This window comes from Gymnoscopelus microlampas (assembly GCF_963454915.1).
Source record: "Gymnoscopelus microlampas genome assembly, chromosome: 14".
NCBI lineage: Eukaryota > Metazoa > Chordata > Actinopteri > Myctophiformes > Myctophidae > Gymnoscopelus > Gymnoscopelus microlampas.
In genome coordinates this window covers 29,591,952-29,619,898 of record NC_139951.1, presented here as the reverse complement: position 1 = coordinate 29,619,898, position 27,947 = coordinate 29,591,952, and the positions used below count along the sequence as shown (strand labels likewise).

The 27,947-nt window shown below is 43.5% G+C and overlaps 2 protein-coding genes across 7 annotated transcripts in view; one reads left to right on the top strand and one right to left on the bottom strand.

Annotated features, from left to right (window-relative positions):
* LOC311060627 (ankyrin-1-like) overlaps positions 1-27,284 on the bottom strand; it is a 134,262-nt gene extending 106,978 nt beyond the window's left edge. For all 6 annotated transcript variants that reach the window (XM_084078864.1, XM_084078865.1, XM_084078869.1 and 3 more), the window contains exon 1: positions 27,157-27,284. In XM_084078864.1, coding sequence (XP_083934990.1) covers positions 27,157-27,276 — 120 coding nt within the window. In that variant the 5' untranslated portion in view covers positions 27,277-27,284. The remainder of the gene's footprint in view (positions 1-27,156) is intronic.
* On the top strand, positions 846-25,498 carry LOC311059561 (microfibril-associated glycoprotein 4-like; the record flags this gene model as incomplete). Its single annotated transcript, XM_084077571.1, has 5 exons — positions 846-884; positions 2,299-2,493; positions 3,705-3,801; positions 4,219-4,386; positions 25,422-25,498. 5 exons carry the CDS (start codon positions 846-848, stop codon positions 25,496-25,498), a joined length of 576 nt encoding a protein of 191 aa, XP_083933697.1.
* Positions 27,285-27,947: the final 663 nt, after the last annotated feature.

Sequence of the window (27,947 nt, the reverse complement as noted above, 5' to 3'; positions counted from 1 at the left end):
ATTCAAACAGACATGCACTTGCAATGCACACGCACGCGCACGCACACGCACACGCACACGCACACACACACACACACGCACACGCACACACACGCACACACACACTCACAGACACACGCACACACACACACACAGGCCCTAGAGCTCAGAGTCCACACGGTAGATTAGCAGGATTTGGACGCTTCCTTAGGTAGGCCTATTACCATGGCACTGAGACACAGACAGATATAACCGAATAATATCCCCTCCATGCTGGCCTGCTATGAATGGATACCTACCTACTGTACCACAGACCATACGACTACAGTACGTAGACATTAGGCGTAATGTGGCCATCTCGCAGACTTTTGCTCTTTTGAACGAGGAATTTTAAGAGTGACATCACAAGATGCATTTTAAAACATGGCATAAAGGCCTGGACCGCTACCGTAGCAGTCCGGGCACCTATAGGCTACAGTGTAGCCTGACAACGCGCCGCGGGTTCGAGTCCCGATCGAGACGGACTTTGCAGCGTGTCACTCCCCATCTCTCTCTCCCCATTTCCTGTCAGCCTACTGGCTTATCAATAATAAAGGCATAAAAAGCCCAAAAAATCATCTAACCCCCCCCCCAAAAAGAACATGACATAACATCACAACATTCTGCATGTAAGCAGAAAGCCATGTTATCCTCACTTTAGAAATATTCTCCTACTGCCTCTCCAGGCAGACAGCCTTGTTGGATGGTAGAAATTCCTTAAGATTGTGCACAGAAAAGTCACCAGTGTTAATTTATCCATTTGTAACTCAGAGAGTGAACAAATGGAATCAAATGGAACACTTTCCTAGTTAAATTAACACTAAAGAATGTACTGTGTGGGAGTGTCTTTGGAGCTGCCCGTGTTGGTACAAAACAATAATCAGTGCGCCAGGGGAAAGCATATGTCTAGCAACATGCAGGTGTTGCGTCTTTTGTCTCATAATTAATGATTTACAGTATTACTGTCTCTGACTGAAGTTGGAGTATGTTTCAACAAAATATGAATAATGGACCAATGCCAATCTGATATCTAAGAAGCAGCCCAGCTGTGGTGTGGTCACCCTCCCGTGTATTGATAAATAGTCTTCTGCTAAAGATGTAATAAGCTAAATGCCGGGCAATCCAATATACTGTACATACATACAGTCGCCATGTCCACAACACAGTCCATGCAGTATTCACGTTACCAGTCTCAGAGGGTTTCAGATCTACTGTATGATGATTGATGACAATATGTGATTAGTCTGCTGACGCTGCTTTTTAAATTCACACTCAGGGCAACGCTAGCTATTATTACAAGACAGAAAATGAAAGGATCAAACAATGCAATGGCAACAGTAGGCAATAATGTTCAACACAAAAGAAGTGCAAAAAAAATCTTCTCCTCTTATTTTTCCCAGCTTATAGAGTTCTACTGCTGTCCTACTGCTTGTCAATTTCACTCTAGTCAAAAACAAAGCTGAAATCTCTGCTGAAATCTCGGAAACTACAGCCAATGTTTGTTTGGGGGAAAGTCCTTCTTGCAACATACTGATATTTGGTATATAAAAAAGTGTCACTTCTACAAAGTTAGGGAGTAACTAATTGTGTGCGGTGGACAACCAAAGCAGTGACTGGAGATATTCTGGAATTTGATTCGGGAAAAATCTGGCAAATTTTTTTGAAAGGCAGACACTGTCAGCATCATCCTCCAAGAAATGATGGTACTGTAGGTCACCAACACTGTACAGACTTAACCACTTTCAACTTGGAGTCCTGTTCGCATAGTGAAAATAGACCTATCTAAAAGTAGATCTGACACACCACACAGAGCGGCATAGCATCTTGTGAGAATACTAGCAACAGAGTTAAGACCTGAGGTCGATTCTACAAATGCTTTCTAAATCAGTAGTTCGCACATTTTCAATATTTTTCAAAAAAAAAAAAAAGCAAAATATGCTTTCCCGGTTTTAATGGGTTATGGCTTAATTACTTACTTTAAATACAATATTTTATTGATGACCAAAAAATTACTTATTTTCAATCAATTACACACCACATGAAGCCTTGAATTCATGGAGATGTTTTTGTCACATTCCTAAGCCAATACTTTTATGACCGGCAGAGTCTCCGGTAAGAGACTCAAAGAGTCTCCATTGAGTCTCCGCTGGTCATCGTCTCCGCTGGTCATCAAAACAAAAAAAAAACTTTTGGGGGTGAACTATCCCTTTAAGTGGCCTCAATATTCAGCACAAACCAACTGCACAACAAACTCTTGTTTCCCTTTTTATTTGTTCCCAGCTTAGAGTTGTACTGTGTGTGCTGCTCCCTGTGGCAGTCTACCAGTCCCCTCTGCCCACAGACTGTGATGCTGTGTACAGAGCAGGCTCTGGCCAGGACGGAGTGTACACCATCTACCCCGCAGGACCCACCTCCCCTGTCCAGGTCTACTGCGACATGAGCCCAGACCTGGAGAATACTGCTGAGAAATGGACGGTGAGCAAAGCAGGTGTAAAGTAACTAAGTTTACATTTACTCAAGTACTGTACTTACGTAGAATTTTTACTTGTAATGTATTTCTAAATTTCAGTATTGATACTTTTACTTAAGTAAAACATTTGAGTACTTTTTCCATCACTGACGGTGAGCAGCAGGTGGTAGAGAGAGTGACAGAAATACAATTGGACAACATTGATCTAAACCTCAGACACAATCTGATCAGGGTTAGGCTGTATAGGCAGAGCAATCTATACACAGTAAAATCCTCAGTGTCAACTTATCTCCAAAGAGTGTACAAATGGAACCATTTAGTTCCATTTGTACACTCTTTATGTCTGTTTTTACACTCTGTCTGTCAGGGCTAGAGTGGAGGACAAAGATGCAGGTAGAGATCCACAGCACCCACGTTTGCCTCTCGGATTTGGCTACAAAATGTTTTGGTAATATTTAGATATTGATTCTTGCCTTCATTTATTTTTGTGATACTTATTAAGAGAACACACACGCACTGATCGATATTTCTGGGTTTTGATTGATTGATTGACATCTTTATTGACAACATCGTTATGCATGAGCATAATACATTTTGTCAAAATTATAGAACACAATAAAGCTTGCGAGCTTATTTCCATTATGGTGGTCCTTTGAGTATAAGGGCCCAATTGGACAATCTATGACGCAGTGCGCCATTGCGTCAGGGGTGTGTCCATCTTCAATTGTGCAAGTTAAATGGCGCTTTACCTGAGCGCAAAGTGAGGCGCACAGCGCAAAGGGCTTGTATTAAGTCACGGGCGTATTTTGGGCATAACATAAATTACGGTAGACCAATCAGAGTGTCTTCTCCCTTTCCCTTTAAGAGTAAGTTGCGCTTGAGCTAGGCACATTGCTCACAATCAATGTTCTGCTGAGGAAATGTGAAAGTGTGCGACCATGCATTAATAATAATGTGTTATAATTATTTCAGGAGATGGGGAAAATGGCATTTTAGCCATGCCAAAAAAATCACACCTTCCTCCACCAATGTCTCCTTCATGTACAAGTCTTCATTTAAACAATCTATTAAGCATGACAGAGATGCTAAGTCACGTGCATCTTTGCATCAGAGCTCTAAAAAGGATAACGGCGGTAATAATTGCTGAGAACGTTGAAAATCGCTTGTGCGACCCCAGCCCCGGTCTAAGACATCTGCTTCCTCTTCTGCCCTCTAGGTCTTCCAGAGGAGGAAAGATGGCTCAGTGAACTTCTACAGGAAATGGGATCAGTACAAAAGTGGTTTTGGCAGCGCAGCAGGAGAGTACTGGCTGGGTAAGAAGGAACTTGCTCGATGAGCAGTTACCCAGAGCAGTGGTTCTCAAACTTCTTTTCATGTCAAGGACCCCCAAATGAATATGTATTTGTCCGCGGACACCTATTTGAAAATATTTTGTGCCAGGGACCCCATACAAAATGTGTGTCGTTAAAATGTTTCACGAATATTCCAAATTGTTCAAATTCTTAAAATCGAAAAATAAAAATAGCCAATGTGCAGAATTAAAACATAAGCAGATTTTAATGCTTTATTAACTAATTTAGCTGGGGACCGCCTGGAAACCCCCTCAAGGGTTTGGACCCCACTTTGAGAACCACTGGTTTTAGAGGAGAAAGAGGCCTAAACTATTAGTCAAGTTGTAATTGCCATTGTTAATGATGTTGTACACACACCGGGCTATCATCCTCACTCAGGCCTGGAGACCTTGCATTTATTGACCCAGTCCAAGGTCTATGAACTGAGGGTTGACATGGAGGACTTTGAAGGTCAGAAGGTCTTTGCCGAATACTCCTCGTTCGCTGTTGGTCCAGAGAGTGACGGCTACACGCTACAGCTGGGGAGCTTCACAAAGGGAGCAGCAGGTGGGAGGATTTTTCAACCTTTGACTAAAGCCTGATGTACAGTTACAGTAGTATACAGACGTCTGTGTCATGCACCGAAAATAACAGGCCTAAAGATACATAGCACTATATTCTGAGAGTAGTCATTGTTATAGAGCAGTTCTCACAACCTGTGGCCTGAAAAGGTTGAGAACCATAGAGCACCCAAACAGTGGGTCAGGACCCATGTTAGGGTTGTGGAACCAATTTTTATGAGTCGTAAGTAAATATCCACTTTTTTCGTTTCCTACATAAATCAATAATTATTATTATTTCAAAGGAATTTAAAAAGTATTAACAAAAAAAGTCACAACTTTTCATAAATAAATTAAAAAATCAAATAATTTCCCCAAAAACAACAACAAAAAGATGTAGTGTAGATCTGCTATTTTCACTAGTTTGGGTCCCGGGCAAATTTCATTTCTCTTATGGGTCTTGAGCTAAAATGTTTTGGGACCACTGGGAGAGATAACTCATACAGGATACAGGACAAACAAGTGAAATTAGAAGTGATGAGTCAAATAAATGAGCAGACAAAGTTTACTGGAACACCATACACATCGATCTGATAAATGGGCACTCTCACAAATCTCACCTGATTGGATGAAATTGGCAACCCATCTGAACATTTATTTTCTGTTTATTAAATAGTTGGAGAGATGGGGAGACCCCTGTTATTGAACAAATGCTCAATAGCAATGATTGGCAACTTTTTAACATAAAAAAGAAGAAAAAAACCCACCCTTTGTTTTAACCAAGAAATATCACTTTAACCAATTTACCGGGGATCTGTCCTTGGCCCCCCTCATTTTCCCCTCTACTTGACACCAAATATCTATGTCAAAAATAGCCTATCTACAAGCTCACAACCTGATGCATCACAGATCTGCATCAGATTTTGGCTGAATGTTCACATATTATTATTATTACTATAATTATTATTATTATGCCCAGAATAGCATCCCTCCTCTGGGGTAGGATTCATTCAGATGGTTAAGTGAAATATTTTATTATAGTTTTTACTGTGTGTTTAATCTGTGTTGTGATTTGTATCCTAATGTTATGCTTTCAGGAGATTCTATGAAAATTCACAATGGAAGGAAATTGATTTAAATTGTGCCAGGAGTTTCTATGGAGCATTCTGGTACGAAAGGTGCCATGATGCTAATCCCAATGGGGTCTATGGCTGGGGTCCCTCACCCACAGCAACTTGTGTGCATTGGTTAACATTTAAAGGTCATACATATTCTCTGAAAACCATAACTATGAAGATCAGACCAGTTTCTGTTTAGAATTGTAATTATAAGTTCAAATGATTGACACATCTATATAAAACTCCACAATATAGGATTCTTTTAACTTATCGTTGCTGTCAGGCAGAAACCTTGTTCATCTTCTCTATGTTTCAAATGTCTATTTGCAAACTATCATTACACCTAGGCAAAGCTGAATCCATTCTTTTTGGGTCCAGAATAAACCTCTGCAAGGCCAAAGACTTCACGGTCAAAGTGGGTGACAATGTTATCATAAGGAAAGATGAAATTACCTACGTAATCAAAACGTTTTTAAAAAATGGGAACAAAAGTCATCAGAAAAGTCAACCAAAGAACAAGATTTCTATGCAGGATCTCCTCGGTGGTCAGTAGGACCACACTGAGGACACTAGCTGGAGCACTCATACAATGTCATTTCGACTATGCATGCACCTCATGGTACTTTAGCACCACAAAGGCATTAAAAACAAAGCTGCAGAGCTCTCAAAACAAGGTTACTACTCGGCCTCACACCCAGAATTCACCTAACCCTTGCCATTATGAAAACAGAGTAAAGCAACTTGCAATGCCTGGTCTTCAAGATGCGCAAGAAAACAGGGATATGTCAGATAGCGTACTTCAATAGCGTAAAAGACAAACACAGGCACAACACCAGAGGGAGCTCCACTGATCTCACTCAACCCAGATTCGGCACAAACATAGGGTCAAATTTGTTCTACTGCTATGCCACCAAAATGTGGAATGCCCTTCCAACAAACATCAAAAAGTGTGACTCCATACCCTCCTTCAAAACCGCCATAAAAGAGCACCTGTCTGCAATTTGTGAAGCGTCCTAGAAAAGCCCTCTAAGCTTAACACCAAAAAGGACCCCCCACCCAATTCATTGCTACTAGCGTTGATTATGTCTTGTTTATAATTGTATATTATTGTCTTTAAATGTCTTAATGAATTTAATACACCGGATCACAATGTGTTATCCTTTTAACAATCTTGGTAAACCGTATCTCTGTACAATTTGCAAACTGTTAATAAAGTTTTCAATCAAAAATCAATCAATCAATCAATCTGCTATTTTTGGCGAATGTTCCCCCCAGAATAGTGATGCTGCTGGGGTTCACGTGGTTAAGTTGTCTTCTTTACCAAGCAGATTGGTAGATTGTCTTGTCATTTCTAAATTGAATCGTGTGTGGATCTCAGGACCCATGTGGGAACTGCACGACTCCAATGTGGAACTCAGACATGTCTGTGTGGGCAACCTGTGGTGTCATCTATGGCCTTGGTTCTCAAAGTGGGGTCCGGGAACCCCAAGGGGTCCATGGAGGGGTACCAGGGGGTCCCCAGCAAAATTAGTTAATATAGTGTCACAATCATTTTAACCACTTCAACTATATTTTATAGTTTGGCTATTAAAAAATAGCAGATATGCATGCTTGTATATTTGCTATGTTTGAAAAAACATGAAAACTAGTGCAAATCTTTGAATATACAGTATATATTTTTAAAGCGAACATTTGTAAATCAATCCCTGGAACAAAATATTTTGAGATGGGGGTCTGCAGCCAAATGCATATCATTTTGGGGGTCCTTCACATGAAGAAGTTTGAGAACCACTGATCTATGGCGTATCGTTGCTGTTGGATGTCCCAAACCGTTCCTTTTTTTTAATAATAATATTTTTAATAATAATATTTAAAAAATAAAAAAAATACTACTTCTATGTGACACTCTTATGGTGAACTAGGGCATTCATTTACAAAAACTAAAATTATAAAAAGTTGAAATATGGACAGGTTTCTACCCGACAACGATTCAGTATATGACTCCAACATTTGGCAAGGTTTCAGCCTGATCAGAGCCCCAGTGACTTCCACTATGAAATTAAAGTTAAATGTTTCTATACACGCACGCACGCACACAGACCCTCTTCTAGGTGGCTAGACTCCTGCAGAGCCAAACCATAAAAATTAAATGGGGTGTCTTGCTTTCACACTTATGCTAAAAATACTTCAAAGCATTAGATAGTAAACATGTCCACACACACACACACACACACACACACACACACACACACACACACACACACACACACACACACACACACACACACACACACACACACACACACACACACACACACGCCACATTTTAACAGTCTATCCACAATGTTTTTTATGGAGGAGAGAGCTCGGGAGCACAAGGAGATTAAGAGGTTGCCGTGGCAACTGAGCCTCTTGGATGTGCGGCGGTGTGCCCTGCGTGTGCCCTGAATTATGGTGGTATGGAGCTGTCTGCATTATAGTTGTATCTGCATTATGATGGTATGGAGCTGTTAAAGGGAAGACATGGCACTAACAAGCTCTCTGATCTCCCTAGACCAGCCATTCCCATGGGTTTTGCGAGTGGGCCCCCAAATAATTGGCAAAACGCTACTATTTTAATGATGATGATTTTATAATAATGGAGGAAAACTAGAACCAGGAGACCTGGTACTGCTAGACCCCTAGTGGTTGAAATCTGAATGGCCGGGCTTCGCATGACGTGTGTCCCTTCTACTGTATGTCCCTTCTATGACGAAAGGGGGACAGACTTTTTTGGCTGGGGCCGGGGGACAAAGTGACATACCATGTATGGAGAAAACAGATACAAAGCCTCATGTAAGCCCGACCCCTTGGGTCTGGCAAAAAAAGATAAGCATACTACATTAGTTCCATTGATCCAAGCCGGAACGCACTCGATTGACTGATCATTAAAATAAACATGTGCTGAAAATGCACGCGGTCCACCCATCTGACCACTTAACACGGCAGCCGTGCACGGCTGCCGTGTTAAGTGGTCAGATGGGTGGGCCATGTACGCTTAATAGACTTTCAAGTGGGCCCTGCTCCAAAAAAGAAAGGTTGGGAAACACTGCCCTAGACAGCACTGAAATATGCCAATATGACTTCTGGGACCTCAACTGCGACGATACGCTGGACACACGCAGGTGAGGCTGTTTACTGTTCCAATTTGCAACGAGTAAATTGCAGTAGGTCAAAGAGCAAAAAAACAGAATGTTCCTTTCAGAAGTATTATAGGCCAGAGTCCTAAACAATAGCTGCTTCAGCTAAAATGACGTTCACATATTTTACATCCACTCTGTCAATGTCGACAGTAAAGTGTTAGCAGAGAGAGAGAGAGAGAGAGAGAGAGGAAGAGAGAAAGAGAGAGACTGACAGAAAGATAAGTGCTGCATAATAACAATAATAAGTCTTTAAAATAAAAAATAAAAAAGTATTTGGAAATACTCACACACACACACACACACACACACACACACACACACACACACACACACACACACACACACACACACACACACACACACACACACACACACACACACACACACACACACACACACACACACACACACACACACACACACACACACACTTTTTCCACTGACCAGGTCGACCACAAGCTAAGTGCCGGTACTATATCAGCCCCTAGTGGTATTCAATGATACTGCAGGGTAACTGGCAAAAGACACAAGCCTCGCTGTGCATGAGAATCCCATTTGAGTGGCAACAAATACATAAATAAAAAAGTCTATGTACACTCCCCTTTAAGAATAAAAAATATGTGAATAATAAGAGTGGGCTGCCTTTTAGAGGAAGGAGAACGCTTGCAGTAATATTATATTATGTTAAATGACTAACCTAGGTAAATAAAGGTACAAAAAAAAATAGGTCAGAAGTCTGTCAGCTATACAAGCTTTCCCTTTAAGAAAACCAAGCGTATCTATCAATTCACTGTATCGCTGAAACGCCAGGGAATAGGCCGATAGAGGCAGCCACTGTGTGTGTGTGTGTGTGTGTGTGTGTGTGTGTGTGTGTGTGTGTGTGTGTGTGTGTGTGTGTGTGTGTGTGTGTGTGTGTGTGTGTGTGTGTGTGTGTGTGTGTGAGAGAGACAGACAGACAGACAGAGAGACAGACAGAGAGAGAGACGAAGAGAAAGGGAGAGACAGAGAGAGAGACAGAGAGAGAGAGAGAGAGACAGACAGAGAGCGTTCACGTCTTCTGCTTGGCTGCTGAAAACACAGCAATGTGATTGGCTGTGTGCTACTGCAGTCTCAGCATCCACGCAGCAGTGAGAATCGGGACGGAGGGGCTGCAAATACAACCACAACTTCTCCTTCCTGAAAATCGTTTTTGTTTAATTTGTCTTCTTCTTTACACAATGTCTTTAATTCCTTCTGCGTTCCTCGCCGTTTCCGGCAGCCTCACAACCTGAGGTCATTTACATTGTGTCTGCCTTTCCGGAACGCAGCACAGTCAGTCTTTGTTTTTTGAAAACCAAGTGCTAGCCTGTTCTTTTTTTCCTTCTCTTTTTTTTCTTTCTTGGGTTTTTCTGGAACACACAGGATGCTTGCCCTGCTGTGTTCCCTGGGAGACCCCAGCCCTGCCGTTCACCTCACCACCTGTCCTGTCCTGTACTGTACGTGTTGTCTGTGAACTATTCTGCTAGTACTGGCCTCGGAGTGTCGCTGTGTGTTTGTGTTGACATCTGCTATTATACTGCACGTTGTGAATTAGCAATTAAAAGTACACAGTGAAATCCTGGGAGTTAATTTAAGCAATTGTATGCGCTCAGAGTTAAATTAAGTATATTTCTGCTTTGGATAGATTTGTGTGGCATGAAGAGGCTGGATGTACCAGAAAGACAGACAGTTCCATGTATACTAAAGCCTGATTTATACTTAGTTGTGCACCAAGCCAGTACAAGCGCACAAGGCTATAGCTTGTGAGCTTGTTAGATCTGCTATTTTCGGTACACGATGCACAAGCAAGTATAAATCAGGCATAAGTAGTGTGCACATCTCTACACCAAGCACCCAGGAGGAACCCTTTACACTACAGGCTACTTCTCACTGTCACGGCGGAGCTACTTTTCTGCAAAAGCTTTCCCTCTGCGATGTGATTGGCTGGCAGGCCGGTAGCACTTGCCCCCTCATTGGACCATGGAAGCTGATGTTGCTCAGCTGCTGCGGAAGAATCTCATAGTCAGGCACTGTGCCTACATGCGAGGCCGTGTGTGTGTGTGTGTGTGTGTGTGTGTGTGTGTGCGTGCGTGCGTGCGTGCGTGCGTGCGTGCGTGCGTGCGTGCGTGCGTGCGTGCGAGAGAGAGAGAGAGAGAGAGAGAGAGGAGGGGTGCATGTGTACACACATGTACAGTGTGTGTGTGTGTGTGTGTGTGTGTGTGTGTGTGTGTGTGTGTGTGTGTGTGTGTGTGTGTGTGTGTGTGTGTGTGTGTGTGTGTGTGTGTGTGTGTGTGTGTGTGTGAGTGGTGTGACTGTCGAGTATAGGCAGACAGACCGTGTGTTCAGCTGACCAACCAAGAGAGATGTATGGACATACTAGCAAACCAGGAGGCTAAACAGACAGACAGACAGACAGACAGACAGACAGACAGACAGACAGACAGACAGATATAGAAAGACACCCCCTAATCATTTTTATTAAAATCGATTACATCGCTTAGTTCGATTAACTGTTGAAAATAACTCAAATAGGTTATGTTCAGCAAGCGACAAGGTCATACGACAATGCATAAATTAGGCTATAAGTCGTTGGTAATACAAATGCTCCATGACAGGTCGTATCACAGGACCAATGTCATCAAGCATGGTCTTGACGTGTGAGGCGTAAAACAACCAGTCATGTGTTCATTAGCCTCTCAGTCATGTCAGCATGGTTTCTGTTTCCTCTTCACGAGAACCAAATCAACTGCCGTTACCGCTTAAAACAGACTGAAAAAAACAACAACAATAGCATGATTTCTATTGTTGACTCATTAACATACACGCAACCCTATTTTATGAGCCGTAAGACTATTATTCCCACCTGAATTGGGCTGTGATGAGACATCCAAATTAAGGCTTTGACATGGAAACCTCGTTCCTCTTTAGTGACATTTGACTAATTTTTGGCACAGCAGGGGACATGGAAAGGGGAAACCTGGTTCTAATCCCACGGGGGGGGATTCAGTTTTCAGCTTCACCCAGCTACTGTAGTGTCTTGCTCCTCGCCACATAGCTAGGCCTGTCACAATTATTACATAATCGTCTAATCGCAATTATTTGAGATAATCGCCACTATTTTTGCATAATCGTCATAATCGTTTCCATGTTGAAAGATTTTCACACATTTTCAAATGTTTAAAAATGCAGAAATAGCTGATCTACAAGCTCACAACGCGTCACAAAGTGACCCGTTGTGAGCTTGTAGATCAGCTATTTCTGCTTTTTTTTTTACATGTATAAAAATGATTAAACATGTCAATAATTTGTTTATATATTTCAGTTACTTGTCATATCTTCCCTGTGCAATTTGTGCTTACGAAGCTTAAAAGGCTTCATATGTTCCAATGTTCAATGCCAAACACACAATTAAATCGTTAATCGCAATTATTTGAGTGACAATTAATCGTCAATTTAAATTTGTAATCGTGACAGCCCTACACATAGCCGAGGCCGCAAATCAAACCTGGGACTTTCCGTGTCCCATACGGCCTCTCTCACCCATTCAGCTATGGCCACCCCCCCGGCATTTAATGTTCTGCAGTTCACGCGCTCTCCATCTCAGTGATCAGAAACAAACAACAGATCACCACAGCACACATACAGGCAAAGGTTAGCCTACACACCACACTATTATCCGCTGTAGAACTCAGTTCTACAGCGGATAATGGAAATTATGAACAATGGCCATTAGCTGCACGACTCCAGATGGAGTCTAGGGGCGATTAAGGAATGTCTCCATAGGTCGATACACCGTAGCACTTTGGTAGAGTGTGCAGCATCCCGCTGGCTACTTCCTCTGTCTCTCACTTGGATGCTGAAACTCATTAAGAGTCTTATATTGTGCTTGCATCATCTAAACCCGCCTTTGCCATCACATCACGACTGCAGCATTGTCTGCAGCTTGAGTTCTCCAGCAAAAAAATCCAAGAAAAAACATTCTGGAGACTGTGGAACACCACCCACAACTACCTCTTTCACTCACACACACATAGATACATAAATATTAATAAAAGCAGGCACAGCACACACACACACACACACACACACACACACACACACACACACACACACACACACACACACACACACACACACACACACACACACACACACACACACACACACACACACTGGTACAGACACACTTAAATACAAGAACACACCCACACACACACACAATCTGTCCCATCGTGACTTCCTGCATAGTTCCGGTAAACTGGACAGCGGGTGATACAGTATATAACACCACTCAGCACTCTCTGTGAATTACCATCACACTACCTGCCTGCCTGAACGTGTGTGTGTGTGTGTGTGTGTGTGTGTGTGTGTGTGTGTGTGTGTGTGTGTGAGTCTCTAATCGAGACAGGGCCGCACCCTGCTGCTAACCTTCAAAACGTCCGCTAGCACTCTAGAACACGGAGGGTCTGAGGAAAAAAAATGCAAACAGCCGTGGAAAGACTTTTCGTGGAATAAATAATGACACAGCAATGTTTCCACTGTTAACATCCCATTAGTGATCCATTATACAAGAGCCTTCCATACACTCCTCACATTCCTCATGGATATACATTTACATATGGTAGCTTTGTTCTAATCTACGTTCAGCCTGTATTGTTTCATAACACACAATAGTTAATACTATTATGTTCAATGTTTCCAATGTCAAATATTCACCTGAGAGTTGGCTGTGTAGACAATGACTGCTACAGGTAGCCATGGAATAAAGCAAAAATAAAATCTCAATGACTGAACCACTTTGTCCCAATCTGTGGTTTGTGACTGGATGACTGCTGACTAGTGCTCTGTTTCCTAAAAATGTACACAGTATGTACGATTGCGATGTTTAGGTATCATCATTTATTCTAGAACGTTCTAAAAAGGGCTTTCATGAAATATCTGAGACCATTCATGTTTCATGGAAGATGCTTCTGAACATGTATTCTATTGCTAGTTTGACCACTTCAAATACTCATCTTTCATCTTAAAATAACTAATAACTGAAAGTAGCCGATCTGCTATTTTCAGTGTGTGACATGCTTCCATAGAAGACATGCTGACGTCTGGAATCCAAATGACTGAAATCAGTTGTGACGACTGAGAACTTCAATCCACGGATACTACAGTACTTACAAGTACTCCTACTTACAGGTACTACCGTGCTCTTTCACTTCCTGTGTAAACTTCCCTGCGGTGTGTTTGTTTGTTAGCAAGATACTGTAACTTGAGAACAGCTGGGCGGATTTTCATAAAATACTGGTGGGTATATGAGCAGTACTGTAGGTTGCGCTGAAGAGATGGGGCTTTGGGTTGAAAAGGTCAAAGGTCAAGGTCACGATGACATAGAACAAGAACATTTTGCCGGTGTAGCCACAGGTGCATTTCTCTTATTGTTTAACCCATTAAAACCGGGAAAGCATCTGTGTCGTTTTAGATTTTAGCTAACATACGTTTTGCAGAAAACTCTTAGGATTTAGAACAGTAGTTCTCAAAAGTAGCAGATCTACAAGCTCACATAAGGATAATTCCTTTTAACAGGTCGTTCATGAAAGTCCTTGCGGTCTTGTTTCCAATGAGAACCTGAGAGCAATTAGGGGTTAAGAGTCTTGCTCAGGGACAAATTTCATTTCATCGACACATACTGTATGCTGGCCTGGCCTGGAATCGAACCTGGGGCAACCAGGGCCTCTGGCTCCCTAGGCGGGCTCACTAACCACTCAGCTATGGCCGCCCCTCATATCGTGTGAATTTGTGCCGCGGTGCGAGCTTGTACATCTGCTAATTTTGAACATTTTTGAAAAATCTTGAAAGTGTTTGAAAACTTTTTATTCTTTAACACAAATCTTCTCTTCTGGGGGGTCCCTGGCACAAAACATTTTCAGATGGGGGTCCACGCAGCCAAATGCATATAATTTTGGGGGTCCTTGGCATGAAAAGGTTTGAGAACTACTGATTTAGAAGGTATTTGTAGAATCGGCCTCAGGTCTTAATGGTTAATGCACATTGCAGGATATGTTGTCAAGGGGTCCAGAATGGCTCCTGTCATGGCATAAATAACTGTATGACTGTATCCTATTTTCCCAGTACTGTACCTACGCCTACCTGCCAGCGGAAATTGCAACAGAGACTACCGCACAAGCATCGGACTGTTCAGCCACTGTTAACCCATTCAATCCGGGGATGCATCTCTGTCATTTTAGATTTCTTTTGGCTATTCAAAACAGCAGATGTACAAGCTCATGAGCTTGTAGATCTGGTATTTTTGGGAAAAAATCTTGAAAGTTTGCGCAAATCTTTGAATATATATATACATTTTTAACTCAAATCTTTGCTTCTGGGGGTCTCTGGAACAACATATTATTTTGGGGGTCCTTGACATGCAAAAAGTTTGAGCACCACTGATATTATAGCAACATACGTTTTTTTTCCCCCCCAAAAAAATAGGATTTAGAAGACATTTATAGAATCCCCAGAAGCAAAGATTTGAGTTAAAAATGTTTGCTATAAAAAAACATATATAAAAATGTTGAAGATTTTTCAAAAAAATAGACATCTAAAATGACACGTTCCCTCACCTGATTTGAATGGGTTAACCCCACAACAGACTAGTCCCTGGCACATCACATGCTCCATTCATTGTCTTGTGAGACAGAAGGAAGCCGACAACAACCTACAACAGGGTTCCCCAATAGGTGGCCCGCGGGCCATTTGCGGCCCGCGAGGGGCAACTGTCCGGCCCGCACCAACCCCTGTCACTTGGCTAGTGAAAGTTGCAGGTATGGTGTGTGTGATATGAAATGTGAGCTTACCATAATCACAGTAATCCTTAATCATATTCCATCATATTCAAGGGCTTTTGGAGAGAAATGACACAGACTCCAGTCACTTTTACAGCACTGCAGAGGTGTGTACTGTGTGTGTATACTGTGTGTGTACTGTGTGTGTGTGTGTGTGTGTGTGTGTGTGTGTGTGTGTGTGTGTGTGTGTGTGTGTGTGTGTGTGTGTGTGTGTGTGTGTGTGTGCACGCGAGCGCGCACGCGTCCAGTTGATGCTCGTTGACGCTCGTTAATTTCATACTGGAAGATAATTGAGGTGACTGGGCTGAAACTTTATCTCAGTAAATGACATGGAACTCCATATTTGGGCATGGCTGACATCATAGTGACAACATGAGCTTTGAATCAGCTCAGCTTAAAACCAGACTGCACATTGCGAATGACACACATGGAGAGAGACTTTGAGGGGGTCTTCATCACCAACAAGAGGAACTATTAGAGATCCATACACTTGATATTCAGCTGGTAATTGCCCTGTAACCAATCCTGGATCGTAAGGTTACAGATCATTAATTACATTCTTGGACCATTACAGCCCATGCATAGCACAGCAGCTTTGACCATGAACAAACCGTTCCCGACAACGAGCCAGCAGCAGGGAAACTCAGAAGAAGAAAGACCTTACAGTAGTCAACAGCCTGCCAAGACTTTAACACAATCGGAAGTAAAGAGACATCATCTGACTGACACAGGAAAGAAAACTCACATCTGTATACAATGTGACAAGAGTTTCAGTCAGTTAGATAACCTGAAGAGACACCAGCGTGTCCACACTGGAGAAAAACCTTTCCACTGTCAACGGTGTGACAAGAGTTTCAGTCAGTTAGGTTGTTTGAACAGACACCAGATTATTCACACTGGAGAAAAAGATTTCTATTGTAAACAGTGTGACAAGAGTTTCAGTCTGTTAGCTAGCCTGAAGATACACCAGCGTATCCACACTGGAGAAAGACCTTTCCGCTGTTACCAGTGTGACAAGAGTTTCAATCAAATGGATGGCCTGAAAATTCACCAGCGTAGCCACACGGGAGAAAAACCTTTCCATTGTAAACAGTGCGACAAGAGTTTCAGTCTGTTAGCTAACCTGAAGAGACACCAGCGTATCCACACGGGAGAAAGACCTTTCCGCTGTTACCAGTGTGACAAGAGTTTCAATCAAATGGATGGCCTGAAAATTCACCTGCGTATCCACACGGGAGAAAAACCTTTCCATTGTAAACAGTGCGACAAGAGTTTCAGTTTGTTAGGTCACCTGAAGAGACACCAGCGTATTCACACTGGAGAAAAACCTTTCTACTGTAAACAGTGTGACAAGAGTTTCACTCGGTTAGGTACTCTGAAAGAGCACCAGAGTGTCCAACACGGGAGAAAAACCTTTCTATTGTAAACAGTGTGACAAGAGTTTCCGTTTGTTAGATGTCCTGAAGAGACATCAGCGTATTCACACTGGAGAAAAACCTTTCTACTGTAAACAGTGTAAGATGAGTTTCAGTCAGTTAAATCACCTGAAAATACACAAGTGTGTCCACACAGTGGACTTGGGTGTTGGAAGTGCGTCATTGCTCCATCATTTTTACGGTTAACCATTAACCGTTAGTATTAACCGGTTGCGAATTTCTTAACGATTACTGGTTAACGGTTGGCCATCACTAGCTGCTGAAGATGCATACTTTTCAAGCACACTGTAACAACCAAATAAATGGTTGGTTCTCAACTTATTTAGTTTCAACTTTCAAGAGTGCATTATTTCCTTGTGTGATCCTCAACACAGGATTTAAAGGTTTCATGACATGCTGGTTTTACGAAACAGTAAGTCTTTTACATGGTCCTTCAAACGTGTGTTAAAAGGTTTTAACTGAAAAATCCCCTCCAGTGAGCCATGGCAGGTTTTTTCTCTCAGTGTTCTGAAGCCTTTTCAGCTGCAATGAAAATAAAACCTATTTGCCTGCGGTTGTCGCTGTTGAGAGATTTTGCCTGTCAGTCATCACCTCTACTCCGCGGGGAGGGGGCGGGATTAATGGACTTTGACGTCAAAGTCCACAGGCCTATCACAGCACTTTTCTGAGCCTAATTATTCCGAAAACCCCAAACCACAGAAAATCCACTGAATGTTCAAAGTTCATTTTTTGGGGTGTAATTGAGGTCAGAAAACCTAAAAACAACGAACGAATCCCAGGGCTAAATTATGAGTACCACAACCAATAATTATAATAATGGTGGTAAGAGCAGCAACAACACTAGTATCTGCACTGTCACTGGAGTAGCGGGAACGCCGCCCCCCAAAGGCCCAATCTGTTCGCAGGTTGGGTGGCCCTCGGCTTGGCACCATAGACATAATTTGGCCCTTGGGGAAAACTAATTGGGGAACCCTGACCTACAAGCACATAACATCACTGGTATGTGTGTTGTGCACACATGCTGACACAATAAACCACTTTGAACCTGGTGTCACTATTTTGGGCAATTGGTCATTATCTGTGATTTTTTTTTCCCCAAAAAAAATTCAAAGAAATCTATAACTCGCAACGCTAAAGTGGTTAACGTTTGGATTCCATCACATTCAATGGTACTTGGCTGACTGTTGATGCTGTTTCCAGCTAAGGCAAAATATCAAAACAAAGAGCAGGGTATTGGCAATGAGAATGAGTGTGTGTGTGTGTGTGTGTGTGTGTGTGTGTATGCATATGTGCGTGTGTGCGTGCGTTTGTGCGTGCGTGCGTGCGTGAGCATACATGGGGTGTCCCAGTTCTCAATGAGTTTCTCTCACTGCAGAGGAGAGATGGAAACAGCTGCAGGGGGAAGCGGAGGAAGAGAGGATGAAAGGCTTAACTAACAGAACCCCCCTCCCCTTCTCTCTCTCTCTCTCTCTCTCTCTGCCCGTATTCTCTATCTTCTTGTCTCTAGGTCTCTCCTCTGGGCTAAAACAAAGCAGCCTCACTTTCTCTCCCCCTGCTTCTATATTACCTCTCTCTTTCGACAGCCTCCCCTCTCAATTCCCATGCTCCTTAATTTGATTTCAGAGAGCGAGAGAGCGAGCAGGCTCTCTCTCTCGCGCGCTCTCTCTCTCTCTCTCTCTCTCTCTTTTTCTCTCTCTCTCTCTGCCATCTCGTCTTGCATGCTGTGTGTAAGATGTAGAGTGGGTGGGGAATCACCCCCACCAGCCTTTCCTCAACAGTCGTGTACCCTTCGTCTTAACCACTTAAACCGTATATACTCATTAACCCCAACCCCCTTAACCCAGGGGTCTGTGCTTTGATCTCCCTCCCTTTTTCCATCTACACCAAACCTCTTCACCAAAAATAGCAGATCTGCAAGTTCACAACGCATTGCAATGCAGTGTAGAGATCTGCTATCTTTGCAGAATGTTTGCCTATTATTATCATGTGCCCAGAATACTGATGCTATAGGGTTCATGTGGTTAACGGTCGAAAAATACAGCTGGCTGGGTGCAGATACCATACTACTTTCCCTTTTCTACCTCTCCTCTCCTCTCCTCTCCTCTCCTCTCCTCTCCTCTCCTCTCCTCTCCTCTCCTCTCCTGTCTAATGGAACCATGTTTCATAATTCATAATGTTCTCTGCTCAGCCGGGTCTTTCCTTTTGCTAGACTGCTGCTCCTTGCTGAGTGGCAGGCTGAGGGAGAACATAACATAGATAAGATAAGGGAAATTCTGGTGTCATACAGCAGTGGTTTTCAGCCCTTTTCATATCAAGGTCCATTATTTATTCGGCATTTGAGCCATGGACCTCCGTTTGATGAGATTTAGCCTCTCAGACCCAAGACTTAGAATATTTTGTTATCGTTGGACATGATTCTGTCCTCAATTCTTCCATGCTGTATTGATGTTGGTATTCTTAAATTAAGTAATGCAGATGTTTAACAATAATTTAACTCTTGAGAGTGTAAAATGAAATCAAATTCGAAGGGTCCATTTGGTTTCATTTTACACTCTTAAGAGTTAAAAATCTGTAGTGGTCCATTTGGTTACTCTCCATCATTTAGCTGGGGATCACCTGGAACCCCCTCAAGGACTACTGGTGGTCCCTGGACCACTGGTTGAGAACCACTGTCCTACAGTGACACAGGAGAGTTACAGGAACCGTGTGACCACATTGTAGGCCTAATGACAAGAAAGAAATCATATTGCGGACATCTTCGCTGACTGTTGTGGTTGCGATATTGAGATATGGACTGTTATATAACATTTTCCCAGAATGTCCATTGCAGCTTACACAAATGTATTGAGGTTGGAGGAGGGGGGGGGGGGGGGGGGGCATGAGCCAGTTTTTAGTCTGATAGGCTCAGTCTGACTAACGTGAACATTTTGTGGGCCAAGCATCTTACACAACAACAGAATTCCTGTTTACGCAGCTTGTGACGCACCGGTTCCCTCTGTGGAGGATAGTGCAGTCACTTACCATTTGGAAATAGCTTGCTCAATATTGATTTCAATTGTATTTCCTATAATTGTTCACACCTACGGTTGTACGGATGGGTGAGGAGGACGCTATTCAGATGCTATGAGGCGCACAGACTATAGCTTGAGATGCTAAAAGGTTTGTACTGTACTACTGTATGTTTTTGCCTTCCTTGTTGTGCAGGGCAGCACAGCACAGTAATGCAATAATATAGTAGCTGTGAAGGAGAGAATGTGGAGAGGGATATGAAAGGGCGGACAGTAGCCTACAGAAGAGGTACTAGAGGTGTCACAAGTCACATTGCAAGTCTATTAGCCTCAAGACTCAGGTATTATAAGTCGCATTTATCTGTATCTAAAATGAGTAAAGGTCATAATACTCCACTAAAAGGTCAAAAGTAGTGGACAGTATGAACAAGCAATGCTGAAAGAACAAGAAAAAAGGAATTCAAAAGAGGACGACTGAGGGGAGAGAAGAATGTGAGACATTGTCACTGAGACTCATCAATGTCGCTCATCAAAAATAGCCAATCTATTGTTTAGATTTATTTATTTTATTTTTGGCGAGGGACACTGTCATACAACAAATTACAAATCAGGCTCAAGTCTCCCACTAAGACAGATGAGAGAAGGAGACAGATGCAGACAAAAACTGAGAAATGTAGTTTTAACAGATAAATATACGAATAATACGTAATTTTAAGTGAGGCTGAGAGACTCTGGGACCCGTCTGAACAGAAAAAGAGACAAAAGTACAGCGACATGAAAGAGACACATGTATGGGGGTCGAATATATGGATGGGGGAATATCGGTGCCACCATTATCTTCACACAGACAATGAAGATGACAGGGGAGGGAGGGAGAGAGAGAGACGGGGGAGGGGTACATTTGAATAAAAGGGGTAAAAGAGGTGGAGGGGGGTATTGAACGGAGAAAAGGACGAGGGGGGGAGCAGAGGACTGGAGGGGGTTATTGCTTGAAAAATGGGTCTTGGCTTAAATAAGTGTCAGGGGATTATCATGGTGGGATGGCTGGCCACAGGGGAGTTCTGTGTGCGTGCGCGTGCGTGCGTGCGTGCGTGCGTGCGTGCGTGCGTGCGTGCGTGCGTGCGTGCGTGCGTGCGTGCGTGCGTGCGTGCGTGCGTGCGTGCGTGCGTGTGTGTGTGTGTGTGTACACGATTCCCCCAGCAGCAGAAGCGTGGCAGAACAATACATCCCTCTGCCAACTTGACAGAGAAGAGAGAGAGAGAGAGAGAGAGAGAGAGAGAGAGAGAGAGAGAGAGAGAGAGAGAGAGAGAGAGAGAGAGAGAGAGAGAGAGAGAGAGAGAGAGAGAGAGAGAGAGAGAGAGAGAGAGAGAGAGAGAGAGAGAGAGAGAGAGAGAGAGAGAGACAGGGGAAAGAGATAGATGGGTTGGGGGAGGAGGAATGGAGATGAGATGAGAGCAGATGAAAAAGACAGAATTGACTCCTGCCCAAAAATAAATCTGATATCGGTCTCCTCTTCTCTTCTCCTCTCCTCCTCTCCTCCCACGACTTACTCTCCTCTCCCCTCCTTTCCTCTCTTCTTCTACCCTCCTCCCCTCTCCCTTCCTCTCCTCTCTACTCATCTCCTCTGCTCTCTAAAGAGCTTGCTCTATGAGACACATGCCCATGTCTCGTTGCTACATTCTAGAGTACATTCTCTGTTACATGTCATCCACTGATGACATCAGGGATCTCCATATATGGGCATAAAAGGGACAAGTACTGACAGATACAGGGATCTCCATATATGGGCACAAAAGGGACACAGACAGATGGGAACAACGGGTCTCTGACAAAGCGCCCGACACTATGAGGGCAAAGTAGCGCCCGCACCTCTAGTTATTGGATCAATTGAAAAAGTGACCTGAATAATCGCTAAGAATATAATCAATAGTTCCAGCCCACCTAGAGACCCAGCTTACATTGTGAGTCCATGGAGAGACACAGCTCGCCACATTTCTGTCTTTGGAGTGGATTTCTATAATGCTTCCCTTCCTTGAAGCCAGCTACGTTGGCTGCATTGATTCTGTCCTGCTGCCAATCTCCAGCCATGCTGGGGGCGCCGCTACTCATTTCCACTACCTTGGAACCGTGGCCTGCATACCAAGGCCTTCTAACACAAATATCAATAGGAGTATTGCGGTTGGTATTGATATCTGATACCAGCTTTGTACTGCGTGATACCCTGTTCAAACAATTTCTAAAGTTTTCAAACTGTTCTATTATGGGTACTCTTACAAAGCCCCCCCGACACTGTGACTCCAACATATCGGTCAGATCAGCGGTGCGATGTAGGTGAGGTCTGCATAGCGGCCCGAACTCTAGATGTGAGGGCCGAACCTCTAGTTTTCAAAAATAGCAAAATAGCAATCTATAAGCTCACATTTGCTATTTATGCTATTTATCATACAACAAAGTATGCAGTATAGGGCATAAGTGGTTAAAATATTTAATTCCACCCAAACCATTATTTTTTGGGGGGTTAGGGTTAGGGTTAATTAAAACATATTTAATTCCACACAAACCAAAACAATTTATATTCATGTATAGGCTTATTTCCGTATTATTTATGTTTCACAAAACATAATACAGTATAAAGACTATGGGCCCTATCTTGGGCGCCGCCTTACCCCTTATCCCTTCTTTGCCATTTTTTACTATTTTGAAAAACACTTTTAAATTGTTCAAATAGGCAATCTACAAGCTCACAACGGGTCGATGTAGATCGGCTAATTCAGTGGTTCTCAACCTGGGGGTCGCGACCCCCAGGGGGGTCGCCAAATAATTTGGGGGGGTCGCCAGATTTTTTGGTGAATTAAAAAAAAAAAAAAAAAAAAAGTTTTTTTTTTTTAACAAAATATTTTTTCATGTTATCATTAATTCATGTTTTATCAGTTAATTTACTCAATTTACCCACTTTTTGCAAAAATGTTTTGATAATAAACAATTATCAAATAACCTATTATAATTAAATAACCTTCGCGCGCGCGAACGGGACCGCGCGCGCGCACGCAGGGGGTCGCGGGAAATAATATCATTATTTTGGGGGTCGCGGCCTGAAAAGGTTGAGAACCCCTGGGCTAATTGAACTATTTTTAAATGTTTTTAAAAATAGTAAAAAATGGCTAATAAGTTAAGGGATAAGGGGTGACCAAGATAGGGCCCTATATACATATATATTTTGGACTGAAATATATTTAATAATTTAATGCAATTTCTCCATTACACAACTTGTGACAGCCAGTCAGTTACGCGGCTGCCCAACCTATCTTAAGGATCAGTAGCACAGTGCTGACTACAGAGCAGTACAACGTAAAACAACTAATACATACTGACATGCCATACAACCTAACAGCCGAGCCCTGACCTCATGGCTTAATGGTATTGCTTTGCTTGGTGCCTGCAGCTAATAGCTCTCGATGGGAACTAGCTCCCGCAAATTGACGTACAGGCCCTGAATTCACTTCTCTAAACATGGCTTTATACATTATGGTTATGTGGTGCTCACCGCAGCCGCACGTGAAGGTACAGTGTTTGAAGCTCAACCGGATCACATTACATTACGAAACGTCTTCAATGTGTGTGACAGAAATGAATTACGGACCCCCAAAAATGGATGAAACGATTGTTACAGTTAAAAAGAAGACCAGTGGAAAAACACTGTTTGGAGCCCAGGCACAACTAGTGAGGAGGAGGAGGTCATGTTTACAGTATCTGTCTTTTATCTCCATTTCCGCAGTCAAAGTATGGAGGCTGTTGCTGCCAGGGAAGATAGGTAACGTGAGTTGAGGAGAGGCGGTTGAAGAGGAGAGAGAACAGAAGAGAAGAGAAGAGGAAAGAGAACAGAAGAGAAGGGGAGAGGAGAGGAGAGGAGAGGAGAGGAGAGGAGAGGAGAGGAGAGGAGAGGAGAGGAGAGGAGAGGAGAGGAGAGGAGAGGAGAGGAGAGGAGAGGAGAGGAGAGGAGGTTAGATCTGCGAGCTGGCAGTGCCAGGACTTGGCCCATCATGGCACGACGCGGTTATTGATTTACCCTGAGTGGTTCCAGGTCAGATGATATCCTCTAGACGGCACTACCCTACAAACGTCGGGAAACTACTGATGTCACTAAACACGCACACACACGCACGCACACACACAATATTCAACATGTTGCCAGCGCCTGTTGCGGCTGTATATGTCCCACATTACGTGGTGAAGGTCAAAGCTCTATTTTTCACCGTGTCACAGCCCAGACCGTGGTGCTGTTGCCAGCTAACAGTTCACAAGGTTAATCCCTATAGTGCACAGTATACACACACTACTGTCACTTTCGCTGATGCTTTTAACCCATTCAATCCGGGTCTGACGCTCTGTCAATTTAGATTTATTTGGCTCATAGCACAGACTGCCGCGCTATGAGCTTGTATATCTGCTATATTTTTAAATATTAAAAGTTTTGCACAAAATGTCACGTTTTTTCAAAAATAGCAGATCTACAAGCTCATAGCACGGCGGAGTGCCGCGCTATGAGCTTGTATATCTGCTATTTTTGAATAGCCAAATCTTCTATATATCCATATCTAACCCCAATCCTTTTAAGATTTCACTCCACTCCGATCCTGGCGATCCTCTCTGACCTAGCTGTCTAAGGATAGGATTGTTCCAAAACACATCTCCAAAACTACCAGCTGGATTGCCATGGAATTTGTTGCGCACCTGACGATGGCCCCTACTGATTTGGTGACATCATGGCTTTTCCTCTGGCGCCAGCTTGGGCTGCAACTATCGATTATCTTCTTAGCGATTATTCTATTGATCACTTTTTCGATCAATTGCATTTCTGTATAATTCTTTAAAAAAATATGTATCAACGAATCAATGCGAAAATCTTCGAATTGGTTCTCAAACCTTTTCATGTCAAGGACCCCCTAAAATGTATTTGGCTGTGGACCCCTATTTCAAAAGCAAAGATTTCAGTAATAAAATGTTCGCTTAAAAAGAGATTTGCTTAAAAAAGTGAAATTTTCAATTCACAAGCTCGTAGGGTGGCACGAAGTGACGCGCTATGAGCATGTATATCTGCTATTTCCGAATAGCCAAAGTATAAAGTTGGTTAAAATGATTGTGATGCTATATTAACTACTTTTATCCCCCCGCCCCCCAGGACCCCTGTTTGCTAACCAATGCTCTAGGGGGCTGCTAGCGTGTTTCTTGTTTTGTTTTTAATACGCGTAGTCTCGTTTGCATTTCCTTGACACCGTTGGCAAAATGTGTCAGCCAAATGAGCGTTCTCAATCCCTGCAAGTGGTGACAAGGGGGTTGGAGTGTGTCCACGACTGTAATAGTTTAGATGAGAAAACAATCATGTGACAGCCTGTGTCACACTGCTGGGAGTGTTCCTTTGTATCCATTGTGGCTCTTTGCTTCAGGACTGTGTGACCCTGCTGCTGATGAGGTCATCGCTATTAAGACTCTGTGGCAGGTGACTAACCTAACCCCAGGCTAATGTAGGCTAAAAGTCTACCCAACACACACACACACACACACACACACACACACACACACACACACACACACACACACACACACACACACACACACACACACACACACACACACACACACACACACACACACACACACACACACACACACACACACACACTCACTCACTCACTCACTCAGGCCATTTCTCTCTCTCAAAAATGCACACACTCAAGCCCAATAATGATTTTGCGCAAGCAATTGTGCCAAAAAACGCCCGCACTCAGGGTGCAATCTATTTCAAAGTAGAGTTGTGTTTTGCTGAATGCAGCTGTCGTTGCAGTGAGAGGTATTGATTAGGCATCAATAAGGACCTATGGATTTATCATGTCAATGACATGTGTCATTGTGTGTGTGTGTGTGTGTGTGTGTGTGGGGGGGGGGGGGGGTGAAAGTAGGGTCTCAACATTGCCCTTGGTCAATGACACCCACACCCACACACATGTATAGATACATGGACAGGTACCTGTAAAGGGTTAATGACTCAATTGCACATGTGCTGTTGACTAATGTGAATCCAGACCTCTGCTGTCAGGGGGCGGAAACAAATTCGGGGAAGCCAAATGCATCATATCAATCACATGATAGAAATGATTGTAGGGGAGTAAAGAAGTATATTCATATGATAGGAGAGAGACGGAGAAAGAGAGGGAAAGAGAGGTGACAGAGAGAATGTGAAAGGGGAGATATCACAAGTGAAAGAGATACAATGAACGAAAGACAGAGAGAGAGAGACAGAGAGAGAAAACCTACAACAGCTAGAGAAAGGAATGATAGAGAGAGAGAGAGAGAGAGGGGGGGGGGGGGGGTGTAAGAGAAGAGAACAGAGAAGAGAGGAAATAGCAGCAGGAAACATTTTTGCTGTTTTAGATGAAAACTGCATTCGATTGCATTACATAAACCGCCAGCTCAACGCAGCCGGCTTTGTGAGGCCTGCTGTGTCAGCCGATAGTAAAGACATCACTCATGGATCCACTATGCTGTCTGTGAGACAAGACGGCCCTCTTTCTCTACACGCACGCACGCACGCACGCACGCACACACAACACACACAACACACACAACACACACAGAAACACCAGGGGTTTGATGAAGTTACTTTCAAAGCAAAAACCTAACCTAAATATACATATTCTCAGTTCTCTGCCCTTTTTTCCCTTCCTCCCTCTCTTACTCTCAGTCTCCATCTCTCTCTCTCTTCATCCACCCATCTCTCTCCCTCCATCCATCTTTCCCCCATCCTTTCCACCCTGGTTTCTCTCTCCCTCCATCATCCAAGCCACCCGTCCCGTTTGCTGCCTCTCAATTCCCCGTGGAACCCCTCCCTCCCTCCTTCCCTCCAAGTGTGTGTGCGTGTGTGTGTGTGTGTGTGTGTGTGTGTGTGGGTGAAGAGGCTGCATCAGGACAAAAGAAAATCTCCCAGAGTCAGCTTAATAGCAATTCACATCTCCGCATAATTTCTCTCTTTTTCTCCCTCATTCCTCTCCCCCTCATCCTCCACTGTCTCCAATACTGTAAAATCCTCCGCTCTCCCCGTTCATTCTCACCTCAAATCTCTCTCTCGCTGCCTCCTACCCCTATATGCCATGCTAATGTTCTCCTCCGCTCAGTCTGCTCTACCTTTCTCTTCAGCTCACGGGATACTTTCCTCGCCGCCCTCTTCTTCTTCAGCTTCTCGTCCTCGACGTTGGTCAGGTTCTCGTCTGCCTTTTTCTTCAGTACTCCGGCTGCGTGCGCCATGGTGCCCGCCGATCCAATTAATCCTCACAGGTGGGAAATCGAGAGAGATAGAGAGAGAGAGACGGAAGAAGGGAAAGAGTGCAGTGCAATGTCTCCACTCAATCTTCTCTCCTCAGAGCCTTATTTTCTGTTCTCTTCTTTCCCCTCCTCTTCTTGAGTCTTTCCTTTTTGTGTTTGTCCGAGAAGGGAGTCCAGCAGGTATGTGAGGAAAGCGAGTCTGTTCACCCTCTTCTCCTCTATCCACACACCTTTCCTTCTCTAGTGTGTGTCCATGTGCTGCAGATACTGTACGTGGGTCTTGCTCAGGGCAGGGCTGAGTTGAGTGAGTGATGGAGAGATGATACAGGTGGAGAGGGTAGCATTCTCCCACCTCTCGCCCCTCTTAAGATCTGAGAGACGCGCGACTGCCGTCCCTCCTTAGTGCAAAACAAAAGTGCAAAAATAAGCGCCAACGACGGCGAACGCACCCATGAAGAGGAATCTTCATCAAGTTCTATCGGCGAATGTGCAAAGTCAATCTTTTGACTTGATCCACAGCTGGATGGAAGAGTCCTTTTGGTGGATCCACTGAACAAAAAACTGGCTTGGTTACAGGATAGCTAATGGAGCTCCAGGGTTGCTAATGCTACAGGGATGTTGAGGCAACAGCCTCTAGCCCAGCAGACTGCTCC